The sequence below is a fragment of the Ranitomeya imitator genome, chromosome 3 (assembly GCF_032444005.1).
Source record: "Ranitomeya imitator isolate aRanImi1 chromosome 3, aRanImi1.pri, whole genome shotgun sequence".
NCBI classification, from domain to species: Eukaryota; Metazoa; Chordata; class Amphibia; order Anura; family Dendrobatidae; genus Ranitomeya; species Ranitomeya imitator.
In genome coordinates, this window is record NC_091284.1 from 549,247,577 (window position 1) to 549,274,793 (window position 27,217).

General features: G+C 43.6%; 1 protein-coding gene across 2 annotated transcripts in view; it reads left to right on the forward strand.

The window, feature by feature from the left end:
- The window catches only part of PCID2 (PCI domain containing 2), a 103,678-nt gene extending 84,058 nt beyond the window's left edge, over nt 1-19,620 (forward strand). For both annotated transcript variants that reach the window (XM_069757888.1, XM_069757889.1), the window contains exons 8-15: nt 3,814-3,917; nt 5,267-5,342; nt 5,963-6,104; nt 6,535-6,635; nt 9,464-9,537; nt 12,750-12,875; nt 13,200-13,323; nt 19,391-19,620. In XM_069757888.1, the coding sequence (XP_069613989.1) occupies nt 3,814-3,917; nt 5,267-5,342; nt 5,963-6,104; nt 6,535-6,635; nt 9,464-9,537; nt 12,750-12,875; nt 13,200-13,323; nt 19,391-19,480 (837 nt within the window). In that variant the 3' untranslated portion in view covers nt 19,481-19,620. The remainder of the gene's footprint in view (nt 1-3,813; nt 3,918-5,266; nt 5,343-5,962; nt 6,105-6,534; nt 6,636-9,463; nt 9,538-12,749; nt 12,876-13,199; nt 13,324-19,390) is intronic.
- The last annotated feature ends 7,597 nt before the right edge of the window (nt 19,621-27,217 follow it).

Genomic DNA, 27,217 nt, shown 5'->3' on the forward strand with positions numbered 1-27,217 from the left:
ATTTAATACATTGTCCAGTAAAAGGTTTGGGTTTTCTATATTGGTTTTTGCGTGGATTTATTTATTTATTATTTTATACATAAGTAAGTATGTCCGCCTCTTCCTTTTTCAGGAGGCATGGCTTGGAGCATTTGGTGATCTTTGGGTCAGGTATGACATCTCTTACAGAATAGAGTTAACCACTCTGCTTCAGTATTGTTTTTTTTGCTCTCGCCCTCGCAGGTCTCCCAGCATGAGAGTCAGTTTCAAGTAGGTGGATAGCTTCCTTGCTTCAGGCAAGCTGTAGCTGTTCCCATTTCAGAGCGCTTTAGGGTTTTTATTCAAACGTATTCAGCATCTCCAAAAAGGACGGCTTGTTGCTGCATATTTTAGATTTAAGGTGCTTAAACAAACGGTTTTGGGTTCGTCACTTCAAGGTTGCATTGCTCCGGTCAGTGATCAGCAATTTCTTTGCTTTGCAGTCAATCAGGATAACTATCCGTTCATTACTCTTCCATTCCCATTGGCCACAGTGCCCAGGGTATTCACGAAGATCCTAGGCCCTGTTATGGCGCTGCTACAATCCAGGGGTACACCGTAATTGTTTTCCCTTATCCAGAAGATATTCTTGTCAAAGTGCCGTTCTTTGCTCAGAATCTAGAGAGCCTCCAGACTCTGGAGTGATTCAGTTGGATTGTCAACAAGACAAAGTCTATTTTTGTTCCAAGACCGTTCAGACATCAATATTTCTTCCAGAGGAGAAGAGATTACCGTATCTATTCACTCTTCTGTCAGAACTTTGAAGTTTTTGGGCAGGCATTCCCTTCGATTTTGCATTAAAGTCCTAGGAAAGATGGTGGCAATGTCTGAGGAAGTGCAGTTTGCTCAATTTCGGTCACGGTCTCTACAGAACATTCGTTTAGCCTCTTGGGACAGGTCAATACAGTCATTGGATCTGCTTATTCGTCTCTCTTATTTGTCGACAGTCTCTCAGGTGGTGGTTAACAGCACCCCTATTAACTCAGGGTCGCTCTTTTCTTCCCAGTCAGTGGCAGCTGCTCACCACAGATGCAAGACTTCCTGGCTGAGGAGCAATCTTCCAATACTTGATGGTCCAGGGAGTCTGGAGCAGTTATGAGAGACTTATCCCAGTGTGCTGGAGCTCAGTGGTGTCTGTCTGGCTCATTTACATTGGCATCATTTAGTCCGAGGGTTGCCGATCAAGGTTCAATCAGAAAATGCAACTTTTGTAGCCTATAACTATCACGAGGGAGGTACCCAAAATCCATATGCCATGGCGGGGGTCACGGGGATTTTGGAGTGGGCAGAGGACAAGGTTCCTCTAATCTCGGCAGTTCATATACAAGGGGTAGACTACTGGGAGGCCAGCAGCTACCCGCGGGAGAGTCGGCTTTTCACCCGGAGGTGTTTAGACAGATTTGTTTGTGGTAGGGTACTTGGAGGCCTTAGTTTTCTTGATGTAAGTCTATCAGTACTTCACCCATTTTTTTTCCTTGCTGTCAGCTTTGGTCTCCTTTTTACAGTCCAGATTGGAAGCAGGGCTGGTGTTTAACTCCTTCAAGGATCAGGTGTTCTCCTAGCTATACTGTTTTAAGGGGATTTGGCATCTAAACATCAGCTTTTCTCCAATAGTATGGTGCATGTTAAGCCACCCTATCGCACTGCCCTGGATCCTTCGGATCTGAATTTTGTTTTGGAGGCTCTTCAGTCTCTGCCTTTTGAGCCTATTAGAGAGAACTCTATACTTTTTCTTTCTTATAAGGCAGTGTCACAAATGATTTAGGAATTCTTGGCAGCTCTGGGTCTGCTGGAATTTAAATGTAGTTTTTTTTCCTTTTGTGCAGCAAGAGTTAATGTCAGTCTCTTGCTGGCAGCTTCTTTTAGGCTGATCAGCTGATGTTGGTTGGTAACCACTCACACCTCCTTTTAAATAGTCACATGACCCATCAGCTGATCGTCGGTTATTGAGTTACTTCTATGAAGATCAGCTAGATGTATGGAGTTCTCCTTTGGCTGTGGTATTGCCGCTCTTGAAGTCCTGTTTACCTGGTGCCGTTCACTTTGCTGCTGTGGAGCGTAGCAGCAGATTTTGAGCTAAGTTGTATTCTTTCTGTCAGGCTCTTGTTTGTCTCTATCCCTGTGTAATATTACATGCCTGTGGCAAGGCTAGCGTCCTTACCGGCCAGTGCACGGTCGGGGGAAGGACCCGCATAGGGCATTAGGTGTGCTTAGGGACAGGCACAGGATGGTGTCCATCCCCCTCTCCCTGCCGTTAGGGCCTTACTCTCCCTTTATCATCCCGTTATACGTATATGTTTTGTCGTCCTCCAGACATACCCTTGTCCTTTTGTGACAGGTAGCTTTCCTTAGAGCCATCACTTCTATTAGGAGGGTCTTGGAGTTTCCCATTCTGTCTTGTTGGGCTCCTTACATTATTCTTCATCAGGATAATGTAGTGTTGAGGCCAGTTTCTTTTTTTACTCCGGAAAGTGATATCTAGTTTTCTCCTTAATCAAGACATTGTTTTATCTTCCTCTTATTCTGCACCATCACATCCTATTAAGAAGGTTTTGCACAGGTTGGACGTTGTTAGAGCCCTAAAGCACTATTTATCAGCCTCATTCAGGCATTCTGATTCCTTGTTTCTTATACCAGAGGGCCCTTGTAGGGGGTCAGGTCGCTTCTAAAACAACTGCATCAAGATGGCTATTATCCAGTCCTATAGAGCTAAGGCCATGGTGGCGCCATTTACATGAGCAGTGGGAGCATTCTGAGCGGTTCGTCATCAGGCATTGGCTTTGCAGCTTTAAGTAGCTACTTTGGCATCGGTGCATACATTTTCTAAGTTTTACAGGACATGGTCTACACTTTTGTCTCGGCAGATGTAAGCCTTGGCAGGAAGATGCTGCAGGCAGCAGTAGCCCAGACTTCCGCTTTATGCTTCAGAGTGTCTCTAGACTTTTGCTTGAGTTACGGCGGAAGACTAGGTGTTAACAGTATGATATTTCATTCTTTCCTACACTAAGAACAGCTTTAGGACCTTGCTTGGTTCTGTGTCCCCCAATGAGACGAACGAGAAAAGTAGATTTTTGGTGCTCACTATAAAATCTGTTTTTGTAATCTTCCTTGAGGGGCACAGCTCCCTTTCTTGGTTGCTTGGTTGGACGTGCAGTTATGTTTTTTGCCTTAACAGATTTTACGGTGAGTACAGAAAATCTACTTTTAGTGCAAAGGGAGCGGTGCTTACAGAACAGTACTCCAGAGCAATTTAATTAATCAGTTAATCATGTGAGCCATGCCCCTTCGTAAAGACCATAAAAATCAGTGCTAAATAAAAAGGCCCATATCTCTGGATCCGTATGGTGGATTTAAAAAACTAAAATACATCATGCTCAGAGGAGCAGTGTGAATAAAACCTGTCCTTTTTTGTCCTTGTGACTGGCTTTCTTTGAAATCATACCATGTCTACTGCACTTCACTTTGTGCATCACTTTCTTACAGTTTTCAAGATTTTTTTTTTTACTTTCATTTAATGGGGACATCTGTGTTTATTTCCTGAAGATGAAAAGCAGTTTTAGCCACGTCATACTGTACAACTAATTACAAGATGGAGAAGAAGCCAGAACATGGCAAGGACAGGTTCTTATCCACTGGAAATAAACAATAAAGAATCCTATAAAATGACCTACATCTTAAACATTCATGAAGAATGATTCCACGTGTGATTGCTTCTCAGTATACATTAATAAAGTTTTATTTGAGGAAGCCAAAATCCACGTTTAAACTGGTTTAACTTCATATTTTTTTCTTTAGGCCGACCAACAGCTAGCGAAAAAAGGAAAAAGAAAAATTGGAGAAATGCTGGAAAAAGCTGCAGAACTGTTGATGAGCTGCTTCAGAGTGTGTGCTAGTGATACGTGAGTATCTTCTATCTGGAAGTGATCCTGTCAAATTAGTTCAAGTTGCTTTCTCCTAGCATTACAGCTAAGCTATGTAATAGAACGTGCAACTGCTCCTTTATTTAGGCAGACTACCAATCCCACTACGGTATATATTACTCATATTGGATACCCCTCAGAAGACCACATTTTAATGCAATTTTCAGTAGTCTTCTTCCATATTTTATTTATATGTTTTATTATATAAGCTACTTAACCCCTTAGTAATTGATGTAACTGCGGATCTATGCCGGGGTCCTCAGAATATAATCTTATTATGAGAGAGAGAGATATCCATCCCCATCGGGGCTCACAATCTAAATTCCCTGTCAGTATGTCTCTTTGTGGGAGGAACCAGGAGGAACCCCACGCAAACGGGGGAGAACATACAAACTGCTTGCAGAAGTTGTCCTTGGTGGGATTTGAACCCAGGACCCCAGCGCTGCAAGGCAACAGTGCACATGTGGCAGATGATGGCTGTGGTATACAACAGATATCTGTGCATGGCTCCAATTGCTGTTGTTTAACCATTTAGATGCCACTGTCAATCACTGACAGCGGCATTTAAAGGGGACCTGCCACTTGATTCATGCTGCCCAAGCCACGAGTAGCATGAATCAGAACGTGGCTGCACCATTGCAGACAGGTATAGTTTACTCTGAAACACTCCAGCATAGTTTTGAAGAGATGCGTTCAATGCGGTAACCGGCCAGGTTCTCTCACTTCACCCCAGGTGGTTGAATAGGTCTCTCTCTATCTACACACATGAGAAAGACTGGTCAGTCAACTGTAGCAGGATAGGGGGGAATACGGCCTGGGATCGCATTGGACTAATTTGATCTCTCCATGTAGTTCTCAGTTTCAATAAAATCAGTGTTTTATCAGCAGGAGATTAACACTACAGGACTAGATGTCGTGTGCCTCCTAGTCAACTTTTCTGTAACCTCACCCCTCACTACATATTGCCTATGCACAGTGTACATAGAAAGCTGCCAATCAGTGGTGTGGTTGGAGTTATACAGTTCTCAGTATTCTGAGGGCTGCTAGATCTACAGCAGAAAAAAGCAGTGATTGTATTAAAATGACAGCAAGCTTCTCACCAAGTGATAAATTACTGGAATCAGGCTGTAAAATCCTACACCATGCTGCTCTCAGACTACATAGTAGAAACCTGCTTATATATTCCCTTAATTTGTTACAAGCCGCTTAACTATGCAATAGAAATCAAGTGACCAATTCCCAGTTTCCGCCTCCATCACAAGAGTGTTCTTTTACTTTGTTTGCTTAGTTTTCGTTGGGTATTTATGCTGTTTTGCTTTTCACGACAGCCGTGCAGCTTTTGAGGACTCCAAAAAGTGGGGAATGTTGTTTCTGGTCAATCAACTTTTCAAAATTTATTTCAAGGTAAGTTTCTAGTAATTGTTCCTTTTTTTTAAAAGAACTTCCCCTGTATTATTTAGTTTAACCTTTTTACCTCCTTCATTTGGTGCTGCCCCACTGATTCTGGTACTGGTTTTCTTTTTCTTCTGTGCCCCTGTATTCCAAAGTTGTGTCCCCCCAGAAATAAGGATGCAAATTTTCTCTTCAACCAACTGGGCGTATACCATAGAGTTCTGTGGGTGTGGCCGTGTTCTAATTGGCCAGCAGCAGAGTTGAAAATGGACCCCTCCCCCCCACAGAGAAGTTCTATGGTACACACCCAGTTGGTTGACTGGAAAATGTGCACCTTTATTTCTGGGTTGCATAACTTTGGAATGGAGGGGAACAGAAGAAAAATAAAAACTGTTCCAGAATCAGTGGCATCACCAGTTGGAGGACATAATCAGTGTAAATAAAAATAAAAAAATCTGTGAAATTTCATCATCGAAGGCCTTTTCCCCACTTTTAACCATTTATTCACAGGAGATTGGTGGAGTCTCAGTTACAATAAGAATCTGTTTTTTTGTTGTTGACCCATTTCATGTAGGTAATTTTTAAAGGGTGCGATGTGTGCTACACAACTTCATATTAATTTTGTATTTCAGATCAGTAAACTCCATTTATGCAAGCCCTTGATCAGAGCAATTGAAAGTTCCAACTTCAAGGAAGACTATACCCTTTCACAAAAGGTCACTTATAGATACTATGTGGGTCAGAAAGCCATGTTTGACAGCGAGTTCAAAAAAGGTAAGTCATGTAGTACTGATCATCCAGCACTAATGTCTATCTTGTACTGAAAGAGTAAAAAGGGTACTGCAGAGCATTGGGTACAAATCTGGACTTTTACATTGATGGCCTATCCTTAATGCCTCATTGGTGGGATTGGCGGCGGCAATCGGATGTGCACAGCTCCGTTAACTATATAGTGGATTTGACTGTGTACTACACATCCAACCCCTTTTAAATCAATGCCGGGTGTCGCAGCCCCATCAATCAAATATTGATGACCTATCCTAAAGGTAGGCCATCACTGTGAAGGTCCCAGATAACCCCTTTAAGAAGGGGTCCGTTGTGTATCTAATAATCTAGGCTGTTACAGACTAGCCCCTCTGTCTTCTGTTCGCTTATAAACTAAATGATTATATTAAACCTTCATTTCCTTTTTGTGTCCTGACAGCTGAGGAATATCTGTCATTTGCCTTTAGGCATTGTCTCCGCTCCTGCCAGAAAAATAAAAGGATGATTCTCATATACCTGCTGCCTGTAAAAATGCTTCTGGTGAGTGTCCGGGGTCCTTAGCGGCTTCTATAGCACAGTAGTGCTTGTGAGCTATTGCCCTTGTGTGGGATCTAAAGCCACATTCAGGTGATTCACATTTCATTTTAGTTCCAAGAGTCTACATCAAAGGCTAGGTTCCCATTGCGTTAATGGGACCGCGCTAACGGACAGCGTTGCACAGCGAAATTAATGCCGTGCAACGCGTCCGTTAGCGCGCCCATTAACAGCAATGGGGACGCGCATCACTAGCGCGTGCCATTTTCGGCACGCACTAGCGATGTGCCGGTGTTTTGTGGCGCGCCTCGGACGCTTCTTGCAGCGTCCGAGGCACGCCCGCGGTCCGTTCCCCGCTCTCGCAGATCTCCAATCTGCGAGAGCGGGGACGTTTAACGCGACCCCTTTACAACACGTTGCGTTACCGCAATCCGCTAGCGCTAGGCGCTAAACGGATTGCACTAAAGGTACCTTCACACTGAACCATATCGCTAGCGATCTGTGACGTTGCAGCGTCCTGGCTAGCGATATCGTTCAGTTTGACACGCAGCAGCGATCAGGATCCTGCTGTGATGTCGTTGGTCGCTGCAGAAAGTCCAGCACTTTATTTAGTCGCTGGACTCCCTGCAGACATCGCTGAATCGGCGTGTGTGACGCCGATTCAGCGATGTCTTCACTGGTAACCAGGGTAAACATCGGGTTACTAAGCGCAGGGCTGCGCTTAGTAACCCAATGTTTACCCTGGTTACCAGCGTAAAAGTTAAAAAAAACAAACACTACATACTTACCTTCGCTGTCTGTCCCCGGCGCTCTGCTTTCCTGCACTGGCTGTGAGCGCCGGCCAGCCGGAAAGCACAGAGGTGACGTCACCGCTCTGCTTTCCGGCCGCTGTGCTCACAGTCAATGCAGGAAAGCAGAGCGCCGGGGACAGACAGCGAAGGTAAGTATGTAGTGTTTGTTTTTCTTACTTTTACGATGGTAACCAGGGTGTTTACCCTGGTTACCGGCATCTTTGGTCGCTGGAGAACTGTCTGTGTGACAGCTCTCCAGCGACCAAACAGCGACGCTGCAGCGATCGACATCGTTGTCGGTATCGCTGCAGCGTCGCTGAGTGTGAAGGTACCTTAACGCAATCTGAACCTAGTCTCACAATGTCATTTCTTACCTCCTGCGTCTTGGTCCTTTGTACTCATGTTAGCTAGTCTTAACTCCAGTCTCCCTGCTGGGTAAACAGCCCCCATTAACATCCCTGGACCTCTGCCTTGTCACAAGTTCACTGTTCTCTACTGTCTGGAATGGCCATGAAAGCGACACTCCCGTCTCATATAAAAATGTATCATTGATGATATGAAGATTTACCTAGCGCCCTCCTTTTTATTATGCTACTGATCGGCTGGGCACATGTACTAGAGAAGCACTGCGGCCATGTGGGGGAAGAAGAGGAGCCCTGGAATCAGTGGATAATGAGGAGGCACCAAATCAGTACAAATGATGGTCAGACTGGAGGACGCCTTTAAAGCAAATACACCTCTAAATATAGATTTATTTCACCAGTATTCACAGTGTCTGTGGTGGCTACTTAAGACCTGTGTGTAGTATTGATGACGTTCACGGTTTCACTGTGTTGTAGATTCTAAAGACCCCAATACACTTTAGCTAACTGTCGGCTAAACAATGGTCCAGCCAATCGTTCATCCGGCAGCTCTTGGCTCTCGCCCAACTCTCCCATACACAGGAGCGCTCGCTCTGCCAGATGTCTCTAATCTCAGGGAGAACAAAGGCATAGACAGTCCGAAGTTGGACATACTGGAATCTTATGTCCCCGAATAGCATCTGCTGGGAGAGATTCGGGGGGTGGGGCCCCATGCACCTTAAATTGCTGCCGTAGCCCATCTGGATTGGCGAGTTTGCCCAATGTAAAGGTACCTTCACACTCAGCGACGCTGCAGCGATACCGACAACGATGTCGATCGCTGCAGCGTCGCTGTTTGGTCGCTGGAGAGCTGTCACACAGACAGCTCTCCAGCGACCAACGATCCCGAAGTCCCCGGGTAACCAGGGTAAACATTGGGTTACTAAGCGCAGGGCCGCGCTTAGTAACCCGATGTTTACCCTGGTTACCAGCGTAAAAGTAAAAAAAACAAACACTACATACTTACCTACAGCCGTCTGTCCCTCCTCCTGCACTGGCTGTGAGCACAGCGGCCGGAAAGCAGAGCGGTGACGTCACCGCTCTGCTTTCCGGCTGACCGACGCTCACAGCCAGTGCAGGAGGAGTGCAGAGAAGCAGAGCGCCGGGGACAGACAGCGGTAGGTAAGTATGTAGTGTTTGTTTTTTTTACTTTTACGCTGGTAACCAGGGTAAACATCGGGTTACTAAGCGCGGCCCTGCGCTTAGTAACCCAATGTTTACCCTGGTTAAACAGTGAAGACATCGCTGGATCGGTGTCACACACGCCGATTCAGCGATGTCTGCAGGGAGTCCAGCGATGAAATAAAGTTCTGGACTTTCCTCAGCGACCAACGATCTCCCAGCAGGGGCCTGATCGTTGGTCGCTGTCACACATAACGATTTCCTTAACGATATCGTTGCTACGTCACAAAAAGCAACGATATCGTTAACGATATTGTTATGTGTGAAGGTACCTTTAGTCTAATGTGTATGGGGCTATAGGCCAAGCGGGGTATGAGCCTTTTCATTGTTCATATTCTGTGTACCCCTTATGCTTAGTTCTAAAGTATTTATTCATCATATTGTGATATTTACTAAATGTATTGTATGCTCTCCATTACCTGAATACAAAGTGTGCGACTGTTTTTCGATTAACCCTTAGGGTCACATGCCAACCATTCAGCTTCTGAAAAAATATGACCTGATGCAGTTTGCAGATGTGACAAAGGCTGTCCGGTATGTACATTGTGCTTTTCTCTGTAAGGCTTCTTTCACACTTGCGTCGTGTGACATACGTCGCAATCCGTCGTTTTGGGAAAAAAACAGATCCTGCAAATGTGCCCGCAGGATGCGGTTTTTTTCCCCATGGACTTGTATTGCCGATGGATCGAGATGTATGGCCATACGTTGCGTCCGTCGTGCACTGGATCCGTTGTGTTTTGGTGGACCATCGGCGGGAAAAAACGTGCAAGGGAATGTTTTTTTCGTATGTCGCGTCCGCCATTTTCTACTGCGCATGCGCGGCCGGAACTTCGCCCCCTCCTCCCCGGACTTTAGAATGGGCAGCGGATGTGTTGAAAAACTGCATCCGCTGCCCACGTTGTGCCACATTTTCACAATGTGCGTCGGTACGTCACGCCAACGCTTAGCGACGGACCCGTACCGACGCAAGTGTGAAAGAAGCCTTAGAAGCAGATTTTTTTTCTGAAATGCATCAGTGATCTTGACCTTCTGGGGATCAGGGAATCTTAATAGGAGTTTCCAGGTTTCCATGGTTGATGGCTAAGTCTTAGTATGGGAATTCCCAACTATTTTCAGTCTTGACATCTGGAAGTCAACAGTACATGGAGCCACGACAACCCCGCTCTGTGCACTGTGTTGTGGCTGTTCCCTGATACTGTAGATCAGCGCCTATTCACTTCAATAAGAGTTGCATCACCTGAGAACAGCCACAACACAGAGACCGTAGCGCCGCTGTTGTGGCTCCTTTCACTGCTTACTTACGGCGCCGCTGAAACTGAAAGCTGCTGATCATGGTGCTGCTAGGAGTTGGTCCCCAACAGATCTGATATGTGGATCATCAATATTTTAACACTGGAAAACCCCTTTAAAATTCGTCCACCAGGCTATTAGCTTTACAGGTTCAAAAGAGAAGTGCATAAACTGTAGTTGTCAGCACTTTTTACTTATAAATTGCCATGTCCATGTCAGCCAGCCCCCTCCTGTGATAGCTTACAGAGCACAGCTGAGTAAAGGAGCAGCATGATTGTGCGTGGTGTTGGAGCAAGCGCAGATGATGACTACCGTAATTGGCTGCAGGTATCTAAGGACATCTTAACAATGCCTAGGAATATAAACAAAGCTTTATATTCACTAAGAAAAAGCAGGTATCTTGAAAATGTTGAAGCCAACAGTATATTTTAAAGTTGCTGTACGTCACATAATTTGATTAAAGAGTAGTTAAACATTTATTTATTTTACTAATCTTTTCCAGCATGGGAAGTTATGCAACTTTGCAAATTACTTTATTAGCAAATATGTCTTCATTTCTGTAAAGTAATTGCATGTAAGTGGCTTCCAAACCCCTGCTCTTCCCCAGTGTATCGGCCACACTTTAGCTGCATTGGTATCGGATTGTACTTATTTGGCATATTGATCATGGCAGTGAAAGGGTCAGCACCTTTGTCTCATTAACTCTGAGGATAAGCTGCTGCAGGAGACTGTTTCAATAGCATAACATTTAGAGGAGGGACAGGTGCTGATCCTTCCACTGCTATCATCTGTACTCCAAATGAGTACCTTCTGACATCAGTTCATCTGAATTCAGACTAATAGACTGGGGAAAACAAAGGGTTTGGAAGCCACTTACATGCAGGTTTTTTTTTACACAAATGAAGACCAATCTCCTTAGTGGACTCCATACATCTGCTTTTTCCCAGTCTATTTTGCCTGTCTTAGTTGCATTGATATCAGAATGTACTCATTTGGAGTACAGATGATAGCAGTGACAGGGTCAGCACCCGTTTCTTTCTTTGAGCACTATACTTATCAGAACAATATCCTGCAGCAACGTATCCCCAGTTCAAAGCTCTGATCATTTGGAAGCTTACATCTGCTTTTCCCAGTCTGTTTGCCTGTCTTAGTGGCATTGATATCAGAATGTGCTCATTTGGAGTACAGATGATGGCAGTGGAAGGGTCAGCATGTGTCTCCTCCTCCGAGTGCTCTGCTTATCAGAACAGTCTCCTGCAGCAGCTTATCCCCAGACATAGCTGCTGATCATTTGCCTCACTAACTCTGGTGACACCATTGAACCCAATGAAGGAGACAGCCACTTTGTACTCTGTCTGATCTCATTTACATTAGTGTCTGCCCTTTTTAAGGCAGATACAAACATGTGGTTCACTACATTTTTGTACCTGCTTGAAAAAGGCGGATACTGCTTAAAATATGGTCAGACCGAGCACAAAGTAACTCCGTCCACCTCATTAAAGTGAACTTGTCACCAGGTTTGGCTGATACGATTTACGGCCACTACCTTTCAGGGCTGATAGACATCATTCTGTAATGCTGTATATTTGCCCCAACCTGACCTGCAAGAGAAGAAAAATAACTTTTATTATACTCACCTGCGGGGCGGTCTGGTCCGATGGGTGTCGGTCCGGTGCCTCCCTTCTTCTTACGATCCCCGTCCTCCTGCTTGCTTCATGTGGATGACGTGTCCCTTCTTCATCCACGCAGGCTCCCCGGCATCGTGCTCCTGCGCAGGCTTACATATCTGCCCTGTCGAGGGCAGAGCAAAGTACTGCAGTGCGCATGCGCCATGGCTCTGTGACCTTTCCCTGCACCTGCGCACTGCAGTACTTTACTCTGTCCCCAACAGAGCAGATAAGTACGCCTGCGCAGGAGCGCTGTGCCGAGGAGACACGTCATCCACACGAAGTAAGCAGGAGGGCGGCATCGCAAGAAGAAGGGAGGCGCCAGGACTAAGAAGAGCGACACCCATCGTTCCGGACCCCCCGCAGGTCAGTATAATAAGTTATTTTTCTTCTCTTGCAGGTCAGATAGGGGGTTTATATACAGCATTATAGACTGCTGTAGAGAAGACCTGAAAGGTGATGGCCATAACTCGTATTGGCCAAACCTGATGACCGTTTCCCTTTAAAGTCGTTAAAGTTTGAGGACATCAGACAGAAGTCCCAAGGGAATCACTGACATGTGGCAAAAATGTGATGTGAACACAGCCTTAATCATTGATGTTCTGCAGATGCAACCATTGTGAATAGTCCATACCCCCTGTTATATATGCGGCCCCCTGTTTTGCCGTCCGGCAGTATTATTGGGAGCGACAGGGCCATTTACTTAGTATGCTGTATGGAGAATGTTTTCTTTGTAGTGATACATAATGCCACAAGTCTCCTTCCTCATCTCATTGTTTGTGTTCTCAGTGATGGGAATCTGTTACTGCTGACCGAGGCTTTGACCAAACATGAAACTTTTTTCATCCGTTGTGGCATCTTCCTGATCCTGGAGAAATTGAAGATAATCACACACAGGAATCTTTTTAAGAAAGTGTAAGTTTACTGTGCCAGTGTAGTAATCCTGTGAATCTCAAGATACAGCATCGCAGGGTGATTGTGTCTTGTGTATAATTTCCAATGGGCAATTGCTTGTGTGGAAAGATTTGGGGTAAATGCACACAATTTTGAATACAGTACAAACTAAAGGAATGAATCTCAGTTCGACAGAGACATGCCATATTTAAAGTGTGCATTATAAGTTTCTGGGAAGAATCATTTATCCAAAATACTTTAGGTTTACTGAGATGCAGAATTATCTTGTGTTGCACATTATACAAATGATTAATATTTTTTTATGTTTCCACTGACCAAATGCAGATATTTATTATTGCGGACACATCAGCTTTCTCTGGATGCCTTTCTGGTTGCCCTAAAATTTATGCAAGTGAAGGATGTGGATATCGATGAAGTGATTTGTATCATAGTCAATCTGATTTACACGGTAAATTAATTGATATCTTTAGTATTACCGCATAGCCACTTATTTACCATTTATTTTGTTATGTACCATGTAATTTGCTTCCAGGAAAATGTTTGATAAATTTGTGAAGTATTTTGAAATTGTTTACATCGTCTCTTCTAAGGGTACCGTTACACTATACGATTTACCAACGATCACGACCAGCGATACGACCTGGCCGTGATCTCCAGCGACCAACGATGCCGAGGTCCCCGGGTAACCAGGGTAAACATCGGGTTACTAAGCGCAGGACCGCGCTTAGTAACCCGATGTTTACCCTGGTTACCAGCGTAAAAAATAACAAACAGTACATACTTTCATTCCGGTGTCTGTCCCTTGCCGTCTGCTTCCCGCACTCACTGACTGCCGGCCGTAAAGTGAAAGCACAGCACAGCGGTGACGTCACCGCTGTGCTCTGCTTTCACTTTACGGCCGGCAGTCACAGTGCGGGAAGCAGACGGCAAGGGACCTGACGGACACCGGAATGTAAGTATGTACTGTTTGTTTTATTTTACATTTACACTGGTAACCAGGGTAAACATCGGGTTACTAAGCGCGCCCTGCGCTTAGTAACCCGATGTTTACCCTGGTTACAAGCGAACGCATCGCTGGATCGGTGTCACACACACCGATCCAGCGATGACAGCGGGAGATCCAGCGACGCAAGAATGTTCCAAACGATCTGCTATGACGTACGATTCTCAGCAGGATCCCTGATCGCTGCTGCGTGTCAGACACAGCGATATCGTATGGATATCGCTGGAACGTCACGAATCGTACCGTCGTAGTGATCAAAATGGCACTGTGTGACGGTACCCTAACATAACATATTGTATGAGAACGGTGAGCTAAGGAATTTGATTTTAGGGCAAGAAAAAGAAGTCTACGGTAGTATGAAATGATCATCAAATAGGGTATTAAACAGGGAAGTGTAGCTTTTCCTTTGGAGAATTAAATGGATCTATGTATTGCAATATAGCCCAGTCACTTCAGGACATGATGAGTGAACATTAGGACCCTAAGGGTATGTTTTCACGGTCAGTAAACGCTGCGGATTGGACACAGCTGCCAAATGTTACAGCATAGTGGATGGGATTTTATGAAATCCCATCTCCACTCTATGCGTACACAGACGCCTCCGCCAACACTGCGTAACCGGACATGTGGCGCGTCTTTCTAGACCGCAGCATGTCAGTTAATCTTGCGAAGAAGCTCCGTCTCCGCAAGATAAATATGACCGTCCAATGTATAGGATGTGGTGATTCCGCATGGTTCAATGATCACATGCAGAATCACCGCACGTTCAAAAGCCGGCAGCGCTTTGGACGGAGCGGACATGTGCTGCGTCCAAAGCGCTGCCAATACTGATCATGGAAACATACCATTACAGCTATCAGCTGTTCTCAAAAGGGAATATTTATTAACCCCTTCATCCCCCAAGCCTGTTTTCACCTTCATGCCAGCCCAAATTTCACAACTCTGACCAGTGTCACTTTATGGGGTAATAACTCTGGAACACTTCAACGGATCCCACTGTTTCTGAGATTGTTTTCTTGTGACGTATTGTACTTCATGGTAGTTAAAATTTGGTGAACATGACTTGCGTTTATTTGTGAAAAATTGGAAATTTGGTGACAATTTCGAAAGTTTAGCAATTTTCAAACTTTTAATTTTTATGCCCTTAAATCAGACAGTTATGTCACACAAAATAGTTAATAAATAGCAGTCACCACATACCTACTTCACATTACCACAATTTTTGAAATATAATTTTTTTGTTATTAAGTTAGAAGGGTTCAAATTGATCAGCGATTTCTCATTTTTCCAACAAAATTTGCAAAGCCATTTTTTTAGGGACCACCTCACAGTTGAAGTGATTTTGAGGGACTTATATGACAGAAAATACCCAAAATTGACACCATTCTGAAAACTCTCAAGGGTACCAGGAAAAAATGAACCCCAAAATTTGTTGTGCAATTTCTCCTGAGCACACTGATACCCCATATGTGGGGTAAATTAGACCCCCTTAAGACATACATTTAGATGTGTGGTGAGCACCTGGAATTACTAGGTGCTTCACAGAAATCTATAATGTTGAGCCGTGAAATTTTCCAAAAAAGAGGTTCTTTTTGCCAGATTTTTTTTATTTTCTCAACGGTAACAGGAGAAATTGCACCATACAATTTGTTGTGCAATTTCTCCTGAGTATGCCAATACCCCATAAGTGGTTGAAAACTACTTTTTTTTTTTTTAAATTCGTTTATTGATTTCAGGAAAGATCATACACATTTTTGCTTGTATTCATCATTATCCATTGATTACAGGAAATTACCATACATAGCCATGTATAAGATATTATAAAGATAATAAACTGTGCATGTTGATCATTAATGCCTTATTTTAAACCTTAACTACATTAACTTCTAATAAAGCCTCTAATACTAACATAATGCCGCTTACGAGAGAGAGTTCTAAATAAATTCCGCTCTGTGGGTAAATAGTGTCTAAATAATCATACACCCTTTTCTTATGCGTATACTGAATCCTTTTAACTTATACAGTATGACAGGATGAATTCCATCTTCCCCATATCTTTTCAAATTTGGTTGAACAACCCCTATTCTGATATAGCGTCCGCTCATACTGAATAATTGAATTTACTAAGTCAACCCATGCTCTAAGAGATGGACCAGAACCTCCCATCCAACGCAGCGCCAGCACCTTTCGTGCCATAAACAGCGACTCCCTCAGAAAAATTCCCGTGTGGTGATCCCAAGCCTCCGCCTCCCATACTCCAAACAAACATACCAGTGGCTCAAGTGGAACAGGGATCGACACCAAAGATGTCAATAGTACCGTCACTTCTCTCCAATATTGAAAAATAACAGGACACTTCCATATCATATGGATAAAATCTGCGTCACTAGAGTGACACCTCAAGCAGTCTGATAAATGAAGACGGCCCATTTTAAAAAGGCGAGTCGGGGTCAAATAAGATTGATAAATTATATACAGTTGGATCATCTTATTATTGATTGATGGGGAGACCTTAGTTGGAGATTCCAAGATTTCATCCCATTCTTCTCCTAGTGTATCTGGAAGAAGCCTCCCCCACTTTCCCTTAATTGAATCTATAGTAGATACTTCGCCTATGGATATCAGATAGGTATATAAAGAGGAAATGAGTCCCTGAGGGCCCTGTGAATTAAGAATTCCTATTAACGGCAGAGTTGAAATAGCTCGACCCGCACCCGTATTTCGTACATGTGATTGGAAAGCAGATCTTAATTGCAGGTAGCGGAAAAATTGAGACTTCGGTATATTATGAGTATTTTGTAACTGTTCAGAAACAAAAATCCCCTGGCTATGTATATTGCTCACCGTGAGGACGCCATATGATATCCAAAATTCAGGAGACGGGTGACCCAATAATCCCGGAAAGTAACCATTGTTCCATAGCGGCATTTCGGCCGCCATATCGACAGATTGTGTCACTTTTTTAATTTGTCTCCATATTGATCGTGCCAGGCGAAGCAAAGGAAGCAAACGAGGGACAGCAATTTTCTCCATCTCTAAAAAACCCAGCGGGCAATCAACTTTAGCTGAATGTAATATATGGCTTTCAGAGTTGGGAAGAGATTTCCCGGGCATCCACTCACTTATCATTTTGGCCTGCCCAGCAAGGTAATACAGATAGAAGTCCGGCAAGGCCGCCCCGCCCCCCTGTTTGGGTCTCTGCAGGGTTGATAATTTAAGTTTAGGTCTAGCCTTCCCCCATATGAAGGATGTAGTAAGGGAGTTTAGGGTTGCAAAGAAAGATTTAGGTATTGAAACGGCACTATGTTGAAAACAGTAGCTCAATTTTGGGAGTAAAATCATTTTGATCAGGTTGATACGACCAGCTACAGATAGCGGGAGCTTGTCCCAGGTAGCATATTTAGATTTAACCACGTCAATTAGTGGATATATATTGAGATGCAAATCTAGGTGACTGCGCTGGGACATATGTATCCCGAGATACTTAAAATTGGAGACAATGGGCAACAGCGAGAGGGTTTCAAGGCTTGGCATTGGGGTATGGGAGAGAGGCATCAGAGCAGACTTATCCCAATTTATATATAGGCCAGAAAATTTACTAAATTTATCAATCATCGTTATTACTTTTGGTAATGTATCTTCTGTCTGGTCCATAAACACCACCATATCATCAGCATAAAGACCTATAGTGTCCACCCGATCAGCAATATGTATCCCTTTAATATCTACAGAGGACCTCATCCGTATTGCCAAGGCTTCTATTGCCAAGGCAAATAAAGCTGGGGAGAGAGGGCATCCCTGGCGAGTTCACCTATGCAAAGAAAATGGTGCAGACATAGAGCCGTTTACCACCATTCGCGCCCCAGGTTTTGCATATAATGTACCTATCCCTCTCATAAATTTATTCCCAAACCCATATTTCCGTAGACATGCAATTAAAAAAGACCACTCAAGGGAATCAAAAGCCTTGGCTGCGTCCAGCGATTGAAAACTACTTTTGAGGCACAGTGCAAAGCTCAGAAGGGGAGAAGAACCATATTGGAGTTCAGATTTTACTGGAATGTTTTTTTTGGCACATTGCCTCTGAGGTGTGCCAGAACAGCAACAACAAAAAAAACATAAGCAATGTCATTTTACAAACTACACCAATCAATTAATGAATCTAGGGGTCCAGTGAGCATTTGACACCATATGTGCGTCACAGAAACTTATACCATTGGGCAGTGAAGAAAAAATAATTCCATTTTTATCATAAAAATATTGTTTTAGCCCCAGATTTTACATTTTCTCACAGGAGTAGCAGTGGATTTTGCTGAGTGAAAATTGTAAATCTGCTATTGTAGTGCCCATACATTGTAGTGCCCAGTACGTTGTAGTGTCCAGTACGTTATGAATACGTCTAAGCTCATGAAGAGGTTAAAATGTCCAATTCGCTGCCATCATAGTGATATGAAAAAGTAAAAAAAGATCCGGTCTTCTATGATGATTTTTTAATACAAGATAAATTTATTTAGAATGCGTTATATTTAATAGGTATAGATAACGATACGATATAAAGTAAATTAATGTATGGGATCCCTATGAATATGAGAGAGGGATCTGACATGCTGCAAAAGAATGCAGTTTTCCGGCTCACAGCCATAGTTTCTATGCATGTCTGACAAAATAATGTTAAACATCAGTAATCATTAAACGATTCATAAGCAATGAGGCTATGTGCCCACAATCCGGATTAGCAGCGTATTTTTGCTGTGCTCTAATCACGCAGTTAAGTCCCCATGTGTTCAGGGAACCAAGTGGATTTACGGCATCTAGTGAATGGCTATGGTGGAAACTACGCAGCGGACACTAGCGTTTCCGCTGCAGATAATTAACATGCTGCGGCTTGTAAACCCGCACCGTGGGTGAGTATACGCAGTGGTAAGTAGAAGCTCAGTGGGCATGAGATTTCTATAAATCCCATCCACGATGCTTCTATTCCAGAAAGCAGCTTTTTCGGCACCGTGGAGGTGAGCTGCGTCCAAAACGCTGCTATTCCTGATTGTGGGCACATAGCCTTATTACTTTTCGAGGATAATTAGGTTTGAAAAGACTTGGAGGCGTCTTGTTTCTGTGTTATTATAGAACAACATCTTACAGAACATTCTAACAATATCTGCAGGCCTAGCTCAGCCGTCGTTTTTTTAGCTGAATCAAAGCATCATTTTATAAAGCTGGATGATAACAAGTGATTCAACATATTCCCAAAATATGAATTGTAATAGCTGTATTGATTATATTGTTTATAAATAACATATATCACTTTTTATTATGCGTTACTGACAAAGTAAAGGTGTGCAAAAAAATGTATAAAAGGGATGTTATACACTTACGGTGGTAATATTTTTGCCACATAGGACTTGTTTGGAAGGAAGCTGACATGTATGATTTACATTTGTAAAAATGTCATTATTTAACATCAATTTTTTCAGTACGGTTGTGCTATATTTGACCTGTATTGTTATCTTTCTAGGGGCACATTAAAGGCTACATCTCCCATCAGCATCAAAAGCTTGTGGTCAGCAGGCAGAATCCATTTCCTCCCCTGTCAACAATCAGTTAACAAGATTCGCATTGAAGATGATAAACGCCAGGTTTTAATTTCATAGATCTGTATAAGTAACTTTCTATTTTTCTTTCTATTATTTTTGCTGTTATTGTATATTTTTCACGATCAAATAAAACAAGTTTTTTTTTCTATTACGTGCATTGGATTTTGTTCTGACCAGACTAATGGGGGCCTCAGCATGAGATCAACTGCAATTTAGCCTTGTAGGGTAAAAATCAAATTGCATGTAATGTCGGTGCAGTTTTGGTAGCCAGTAATGTACTCTCACAGGAAACAGGAATTTTATCTTTTTTTTTTTTTTAACTTAACACGATATCGCTTGAAAAAGTTCTAACTAAAAGCTGAAAATAGTGTACATAGGCATTTTATATAAAAAATGACTTGCTGTTCATATGTTCAGTCTGTGGAGCGTCTTTTAACCACTTCAGGTTTCCAAAGATGCAAAGTGCTTAAAAGAAGTGAGCTGACCATTCTTCAGCTGTGTTCCGCTCTGAAGACGCTCTTTACTTTACAATACAAGTCAGTGGGAAAGCTCAAAACATACCCAGGACGTCTTTTTGAGCATTTTAATTGAAAATATTGTTACAATGCTGTCCATTTACTTTACTGTAGTTCTGGCTACTGGGAAAAAATGAAATTACTTCTTCCTGGCAGCCGCCAACCTTAGGGTCATGGGGGCACCAACAGAGTGGCTACTGTCACCGCTCATAGCTCTCTATACTGTGTCGTGGCCTGCGCTTACAATATAGAAGTTCCTTTTTTCGCAATAGCTGGACTTTCAGTAAGGCAGCATTAACCCTATATGTGCAAATAAATAGGGTTTTCTAGAGGTGACAGGTTCCCTTTAGGCTGTGTTCACACGTTGCGGTTTTTTCACGGTTTTTCCTGATAAAAACACTATAAAACCGCAAAAAAAACGCATACAATAAGCATCCCATCATTTAGAATGAATTCCGGATGTTTTGTGCACATGATGCGTTTTTTTCCGCAAAAAAAACGCATACCGCACAAAATCCGGACATGCTCTATCTTTTTGCGTTTTTTTTGCGGATTTCCCACTCCAAAATGCATTGGGAAGTGCCCAGAAAAAAACGCGTCAAAACCGCGGAAAAAACGCATGCGGTTTTCTTGCGGATTTCATGCAGAAAATGTCCGGAATTCTCAGGAATTTTCTGCATGAATTCCTGAGCGTGTGCACATAGCCTTAATGATTTAGGCACATCTTATCACTGGTGTGCGCTTCACCAGAAATGTTCTCCAGTCTCTTAACTTTGGAAGAATTCCCCATGCTGGCTTCGGCACGCCCTGTCCCATCCATGCTCCAGCCACTTTAATGGATTTTTGCATGAAAATGCTAAAAGTTGTTACATTTTTGCGCAACTTCGAGATTTGGCAGCTTTTCAAAGTGTTCTACGACAGAAATCTGGCAAAAAACACTCTGATGAATAAGGGCCTATGTGTTGAATTGTTCCTCTATTATTCCTCCTAGAAATGTAAGAACAAATTGACAGTTGGGTGTTTCCATCCATCTTGTCATTTGGGGCGCGCCCCTACATAATCTAACACCATCCGTACTGACTGGACAGTGTCAGTTGGGCATGAGGGCAACCCCAACACCCAGATGTCTATTCATTAATACATGGTGAATACGAGAGCAACGGTACAGCACAGATCTGACGACAGATGATCCATAATTGTTATTTCTCCTTCGCCTCATTGGGGGACACAGACCATGGGTGTATGCTGCTGCCACCAGGAGGCTGACACTAAGTAATACAAAGAAAAAGTGATCTCCTCCCCTGCAGTATACACCCTCCTGCTGGCTCCCAGCTAACCAGTTCTTGCTTAGTGTCCGTAGGAGGCACACGGACGGGTCTGCTATTCAGACCCAAAGAACTCTTTTTTACCGTTTTTTACTTTTTACTACGGTCGAATGGGGCGACGGATTCTTTCATGTTCCGATCTCCTCGAACCATCAACAGGCGAGCACGGGAGCTTCACCTCTCCGTATCCTCTCCTGCGACGTGGGAAGCCACTGCCTGAGCTGATTTTAGGGGCGACGGGCCCCTTCAAGGGCACCGATCTCCCCCCTCCCTTATCAGACGAGCACTGGAGTTTCACCTTCAGTATCCTCTTCTGCAGCCAGGCCTATTGCCGGACATTCAGCCCTGTCACCAGGTTTTACTCTCGGCTGTACAGAGGCACCTTCCAGCGTGGCGTCCGAGCAGCCCCCACTGCATCACCACTGAAAAAGCGGATGATGGAAGGAGGCAGACGGTTCCTCTCCACCCCTCTTCTGCAGGGATGGTGGATGGAGGCTCCCCAACCTTGCACCGTCCTATCTACCCGGGCACAGCTCCTACCTGCAGCATCTGCCACCCCCTCCATATTGGGGTAAGTGCTCCGTGAGATTTGGGTTTTCCGGCGGTCAGAGGAGGGCTCCATAGCGACTGGGTCCCCACAGAGCTTCGCGGCACTTTTCCCCTCAGTCTGCGGGTGCGCGCCGGCCGAAGCCATAAATTTAGTCCCCGGCTTTAGCCCTGTTTAGGCCGCATCCCGGGAAGCCCCGCCCACCGCTTGCTCCCTTCTAGCGGCTCCGCCCCCCTATTCAGGCGCTTCTCGTTCCAGACGAGATCTCGGCGGCCATCTTCTTCCTCCTCCATTGCGGTCACTATTTCTTCTGGAGGGGGCTGCGGCCGGCGGTTTTTCAGCGCTGAAGTCAGCGCTATTCCAGACGGGGGACTCAGAACCTGAGTAAGGTGAATCGCCCCAATATCTCCCCCCCGGCACGCATCCCGGCAGCATTAAGGGACTTTCCCTGTTTTTTATATACTTAAGGCTGCAATCTCTGGTGCTCCTGCAACTACAGAGTGTATAGTACAGTGGTAAGGTGTGCAGGCTTGCAAACAGAGAGCTGTGAGTTCCCAGCAATGAAGCTCTCATGACTCATTCTCTGGTGACTCATTCCCTGGTATTTAATACTCTGCCCGGTAGTCGCTGGGCCCATAGGTGCATCCCCAGCTTTCCATGCCTTTTTATTAAACCCAGGACCAGCATTCCCTGGTCTTAAGGGTCCCCTAGTTTTAAAAGGGTCACATCCCCAGCATTCTCTGCTCTGCCAGAAGCCGGTCTCCTTTTCCTTAGTACTTAATCAGGCCAGTATGCCCTGGTCTTAAAGGCACAGGGCCAGTAGGCACTGGTCTTAAAGGCACATGGCAAGTATGCCCTCGTCTTAAAGGCACATGACCAGCATCCCTGGTCTTAAAGGAGCATGACCAGCATTCTTGTTCTTAAAGGCACATTACCAGCTTTGCTGGTCTTTATGGCACTTGTTCCAACATTCCTTTCATGACCAGTATTCCTGGTCTTAAAGGCACGTGACCAGCATGCCCTGGTCTTATAGACTCGTGACCAGTATCCCCTGGTCTTAAAGACACGTGTCCAGTATACCCTGGTCTTAAAGGCACATGACCAGTATGCCCTTGTCTTAAAGGCACGTGACCAGTATTTCCTGGTCTTAAAGGCACATGACCAGTATGCCCTGGTCTTAAAGGCACGTGACCAGTATCCCCTGGTCTTAAACGCAATAACCAGTATGCCCTGGTCTTAAAGGCACATGACTAGTACGTCCTGGTTTTCAAGGCACATGACCAGTATGCCCTGGTCTTAAAGGCACGTGACCAGTATTCCCTGATCTTAAACGCAATAACCAGTATGCCCTGGTCTTAAAGGCACATGACTAGTACGTCCTGGTTTTCAAGGCACATGACCAGTATGCCCTGGTCTTAAAGGCTCATGTCCAGTATGCCCTGGCTTTTAAAGGCACACGACCAGTATGCCCTGGTCTTTAACCCCTTAAGCCCCGAGGGTGGTTTGCACGTTAATGACCGGGCCAATTTTTACAATTCTGACCACTGTCCCTTTATGAGGTTATAACTCTGGAACGCTTCAACGGATCTTGGCGATTCTGACATTGTTTTCTCGTGACATATTGTACTTCATTTTAGTAGTAACATTTATTCGATATAACTTGCGTTTATTTGTGAAAAAAACGGAAATTTGGCGAAAATTTTGAAAATTTCGCAATTTTCCAACTTTAAATTTTTATGCCCTTAAATCACAGAGATATGTCACGCAAAATACTTAATAAGTAACATTTCCCACATGTCTCCTTTACATCAGCACAATTTTGGAACCAAAATTTTTTTTTGTTAGGGAGTTATAAGGGTTCAAAGTTGACCAGCAATTTCTCATTTTTACAACACCATTTTTTTTTAGGGACCACATCTCATTTGATGTCATTTTGAGGGGTCTATATGATAGAAAATACCCAAGTGTGACACCATTCTAAAAACTGCACCCCTCAAGGTGCTCAAAACCACATTCAAGAAGTTTATTAACCCTTCAGGGGTTTCACAGGAATTTTTGGAATGTTTAAATAAAAATGAATATTTAACTTTTTTTCACACAAAATTTATTTCAGCTCCAATTTGTTTTATTTTACCAAGGGTAACAGGATAAAATGGATGCCAAACATTGTTGTACAATCTGTACTGAGTACGCTGATACCCCATATGTGGGGGTAAACCACTGTTTGGGCGCATGGCAGAGCTCGGAAGGGAAGGAGCGCCATTTGACTTTTAAATGCAAAATTGACAGGAATTGAGATGGGACACCATGTTGCGTTTGGAGAGCCACTGATGTGCCTAAACATTGAAACCCCCCACAAGTGACACCATTTTGGAAAGTAGACACCCTAAGGAACTTATCTAGATGTGTGGTGACCACTTTGACCCACCAATTGCTTCACAGAAGTTTATAATGCAGAGCCGTAAAAATAAAAAATCATATTTTTTCACAAAAATGATCTTTTCGCCCCCAATTTTTTATTTTCCCAAGAGTAAGAGAAGAAATTGAACCTCAAAAATTGTTGGCCAATTTGTCCTGAGTACGCTGATACCCCGTATATGGGTGTAAACCATTGTTTGGGCGTATGGCAGAGCTCGGAAGGGAAGGAGCGCCATTTTACTTTTCAATGCAAAATTGACTGGAATTGAGATGGGATGCCATGTTGCGTTTGGAGAGCCCCTGATGTGCCTAAACATTGGAACCCCTCACAAGTGACACCATTTTGAAAAGTAGACCCCTTAAGGAACTTATCTAGATGTGTGGTGAGCACTTTGACCCAACAAGTGCTTCACAGAAGTTTATAATGCAGAGCCGTAAAAATAAAAAATCTTATTTTTTCACAAAAATGATCTTTTCGCCCCCAATTTTTTATTTTCCCAAGGGTAAGAGAAGAAATTAGACCACAAAAGTTGTTGTGCAATTTGTCCTGAGTGCGACGATACCCCATATGTGGGGGTAAACCACTTTTTGGGTGCATAGCAGAGCTCGGAAGGGAAGGAGCGCCATTTGACTTTTCAATGCAAAATTGACTGGAATTAAGATGGGACGCCATGTTGGTTTGGAGAGCCCCTGATGTGCCTAAACATTAAAAACCCCCACAAGTGACACCATTTTGGAAACTAGACCCTCTAAGGAACTTATCTAGATGTGTTTTGAGAGCTTTGAACCCCCAAGTGTTTCACTACAGTTTATAACGCAGAGCCGTTAAAATAAATTTATTTTTTTTTCGCAAAAATTTTTTAGCCCCCAGTTTTGTATTTTCACAAGGGTAACATAATAAATTGGACCCCAAAAGTTGTTGTCCAATTTGTCCTGAGTACGCTGATACCCCATATGTGGGGGGGAACCACTGTTTGGGCGCATGGCAGAGCTCGGAAGGGAAGGAGCGCCATTTGGAATGCAGACTTAGATGGATTGGTCTGCAGGAGTCACGTTGCATTTGCAGAGCCCCTGATGTACCCAAACAGTAGAAACCACCCACAAGTGACCCCATATTGGAAACTAGACCTCCCATGGAACTTATCTAGATGTGTTGTGAAAACTTTGAACCCCCAAGTGTTTCACTACAGTTTACAACGCAGAGCCGTGAAAATAAAAATCCTTTTTTTTCCCACAAAAATGATTTTTAGCCCCCCAAATTTTTATTTTCCCAAGGATAACAAGAGAACTTGGACCCAAAAAGTTGTTGTCCAATTTGTCTCGAGTACGCTGATACCCCATATGTTGGGGTAAACCCCTGTTTGGGCGCACGGGAGAGCTCGGAAGTGAAGGAGCACTGTTTTACTTTTTCAATGCAGAATTGGCTGGAATTGAGATCGGACGCCATGTCGCGTTTGGAGAGCCCCTGATGTGTCTAAACAGTGGAAACCCCCCAATTATAAATGAAACCCTAATCCAAACGCACCACTAACCCTAATCCCAACTGTAACCCTAACCACACACCTAACCCAGACACACCCCTAATTCTAATCCCAACCCTAATCCCAACCGTAAATGTAATCCAAACCCTAACCCTAGCCCCAACCCTAGCCCTAACCCTAACCCTAACCGGAAAATGGAAATAAATACATTTTTTTTAATTTTATTATTTTTCCCTAAGGCTAGGTTCACATTGCGTTAGGGAAATCCGTTTAGCACTAGCGGATTGCGCTAACACAATGTCTTTTTAGGTGTCGTGTTTAGTGGTCGCGTTAACGTCCCCGCTCTGGAAGATCGGGGATCGGACCTCGGGCGCGCCGCGGACGCTGCAACCAGCGTCTGAGGCGCGCCACAAAAGAATGGCACCTTGCTAGCGCGAGCCGAAAATGGCACGCTCTAGCGATGCGCTACACCTGAAAATCACATTGCTGTCAATGGTTGTGCTAACGGACCCGTTGCACGGCGTTAATTGTGACATTTTCGCCGTGCAACGCTGTCCGTTAGCGTTAACCCATTAACGCAATGTGAACCTAGCCTAACTAAGGGGGTGATGAAGGGGGGTTTGATTTACTTTTATAGCGAGTTTTTTAGCGGATTTTTATGATTGGCAGCCGTCACACACTAAAAGACGCTTTTTATAGCAAAAAAGTTTTTGCGTCTCCACATTTTGAGACCTATAATTTTTCCATATTTTGGTCCACAGAGTCATGTGAGGTCTTGTTTTTTGCGGGACGAGTTGACGTTTTTATCGGTTACATTTTCGGACACGTGACAGTTTTTGATCGCTTTTTATTCCGATTTTTTTGTGAGGCAGAATGACCAAAAACCAGTTATTCATGAATTTCTTTTGGGGGAGGCGTTTATACCGTTCCGCGTTTGGTAAAATTGATGAAGCAGTTTTATTCTTCGGGTCAGTACGATTACAGCGACACCTCATTTATATCATTTTTTTTATGTTTTGGCGCTTTTATACGATAAAAGCTATTTTATAGAAAAAATAATTATTTTGGCATCGCTTTATTCAGAGGACTATAACTTTTTTATTTTTTTGGTTATGATGCTATATGGCAGCTCGTTTTTTGCGGGACAAGATGACGTTTTCAGAGGTAACATGGTTATTTATATCCGTCTTTTTGATCGCGTGTTATTCCACTCTTTGTTCAGCGTTATGATAATAAAGCGTTGTTTTTTGGCTCGTTTTTTTTTTTTTTTTCTTACGGTGTTCACTGAAGGGGTTAACTAGTGGGCCAGTTTTATAGGTCGGGTCGTTACGGACGCGGCGATACTAAATATGTGTACTTTTATTGTTTTTTTGTTTTTTTTTTATGTAAAGAAATGTATTTATGGGAATAATATTTTTTTTTTTCTGCTTTATTTAGGAATTTTTTTTTTATTTTTTTTTTT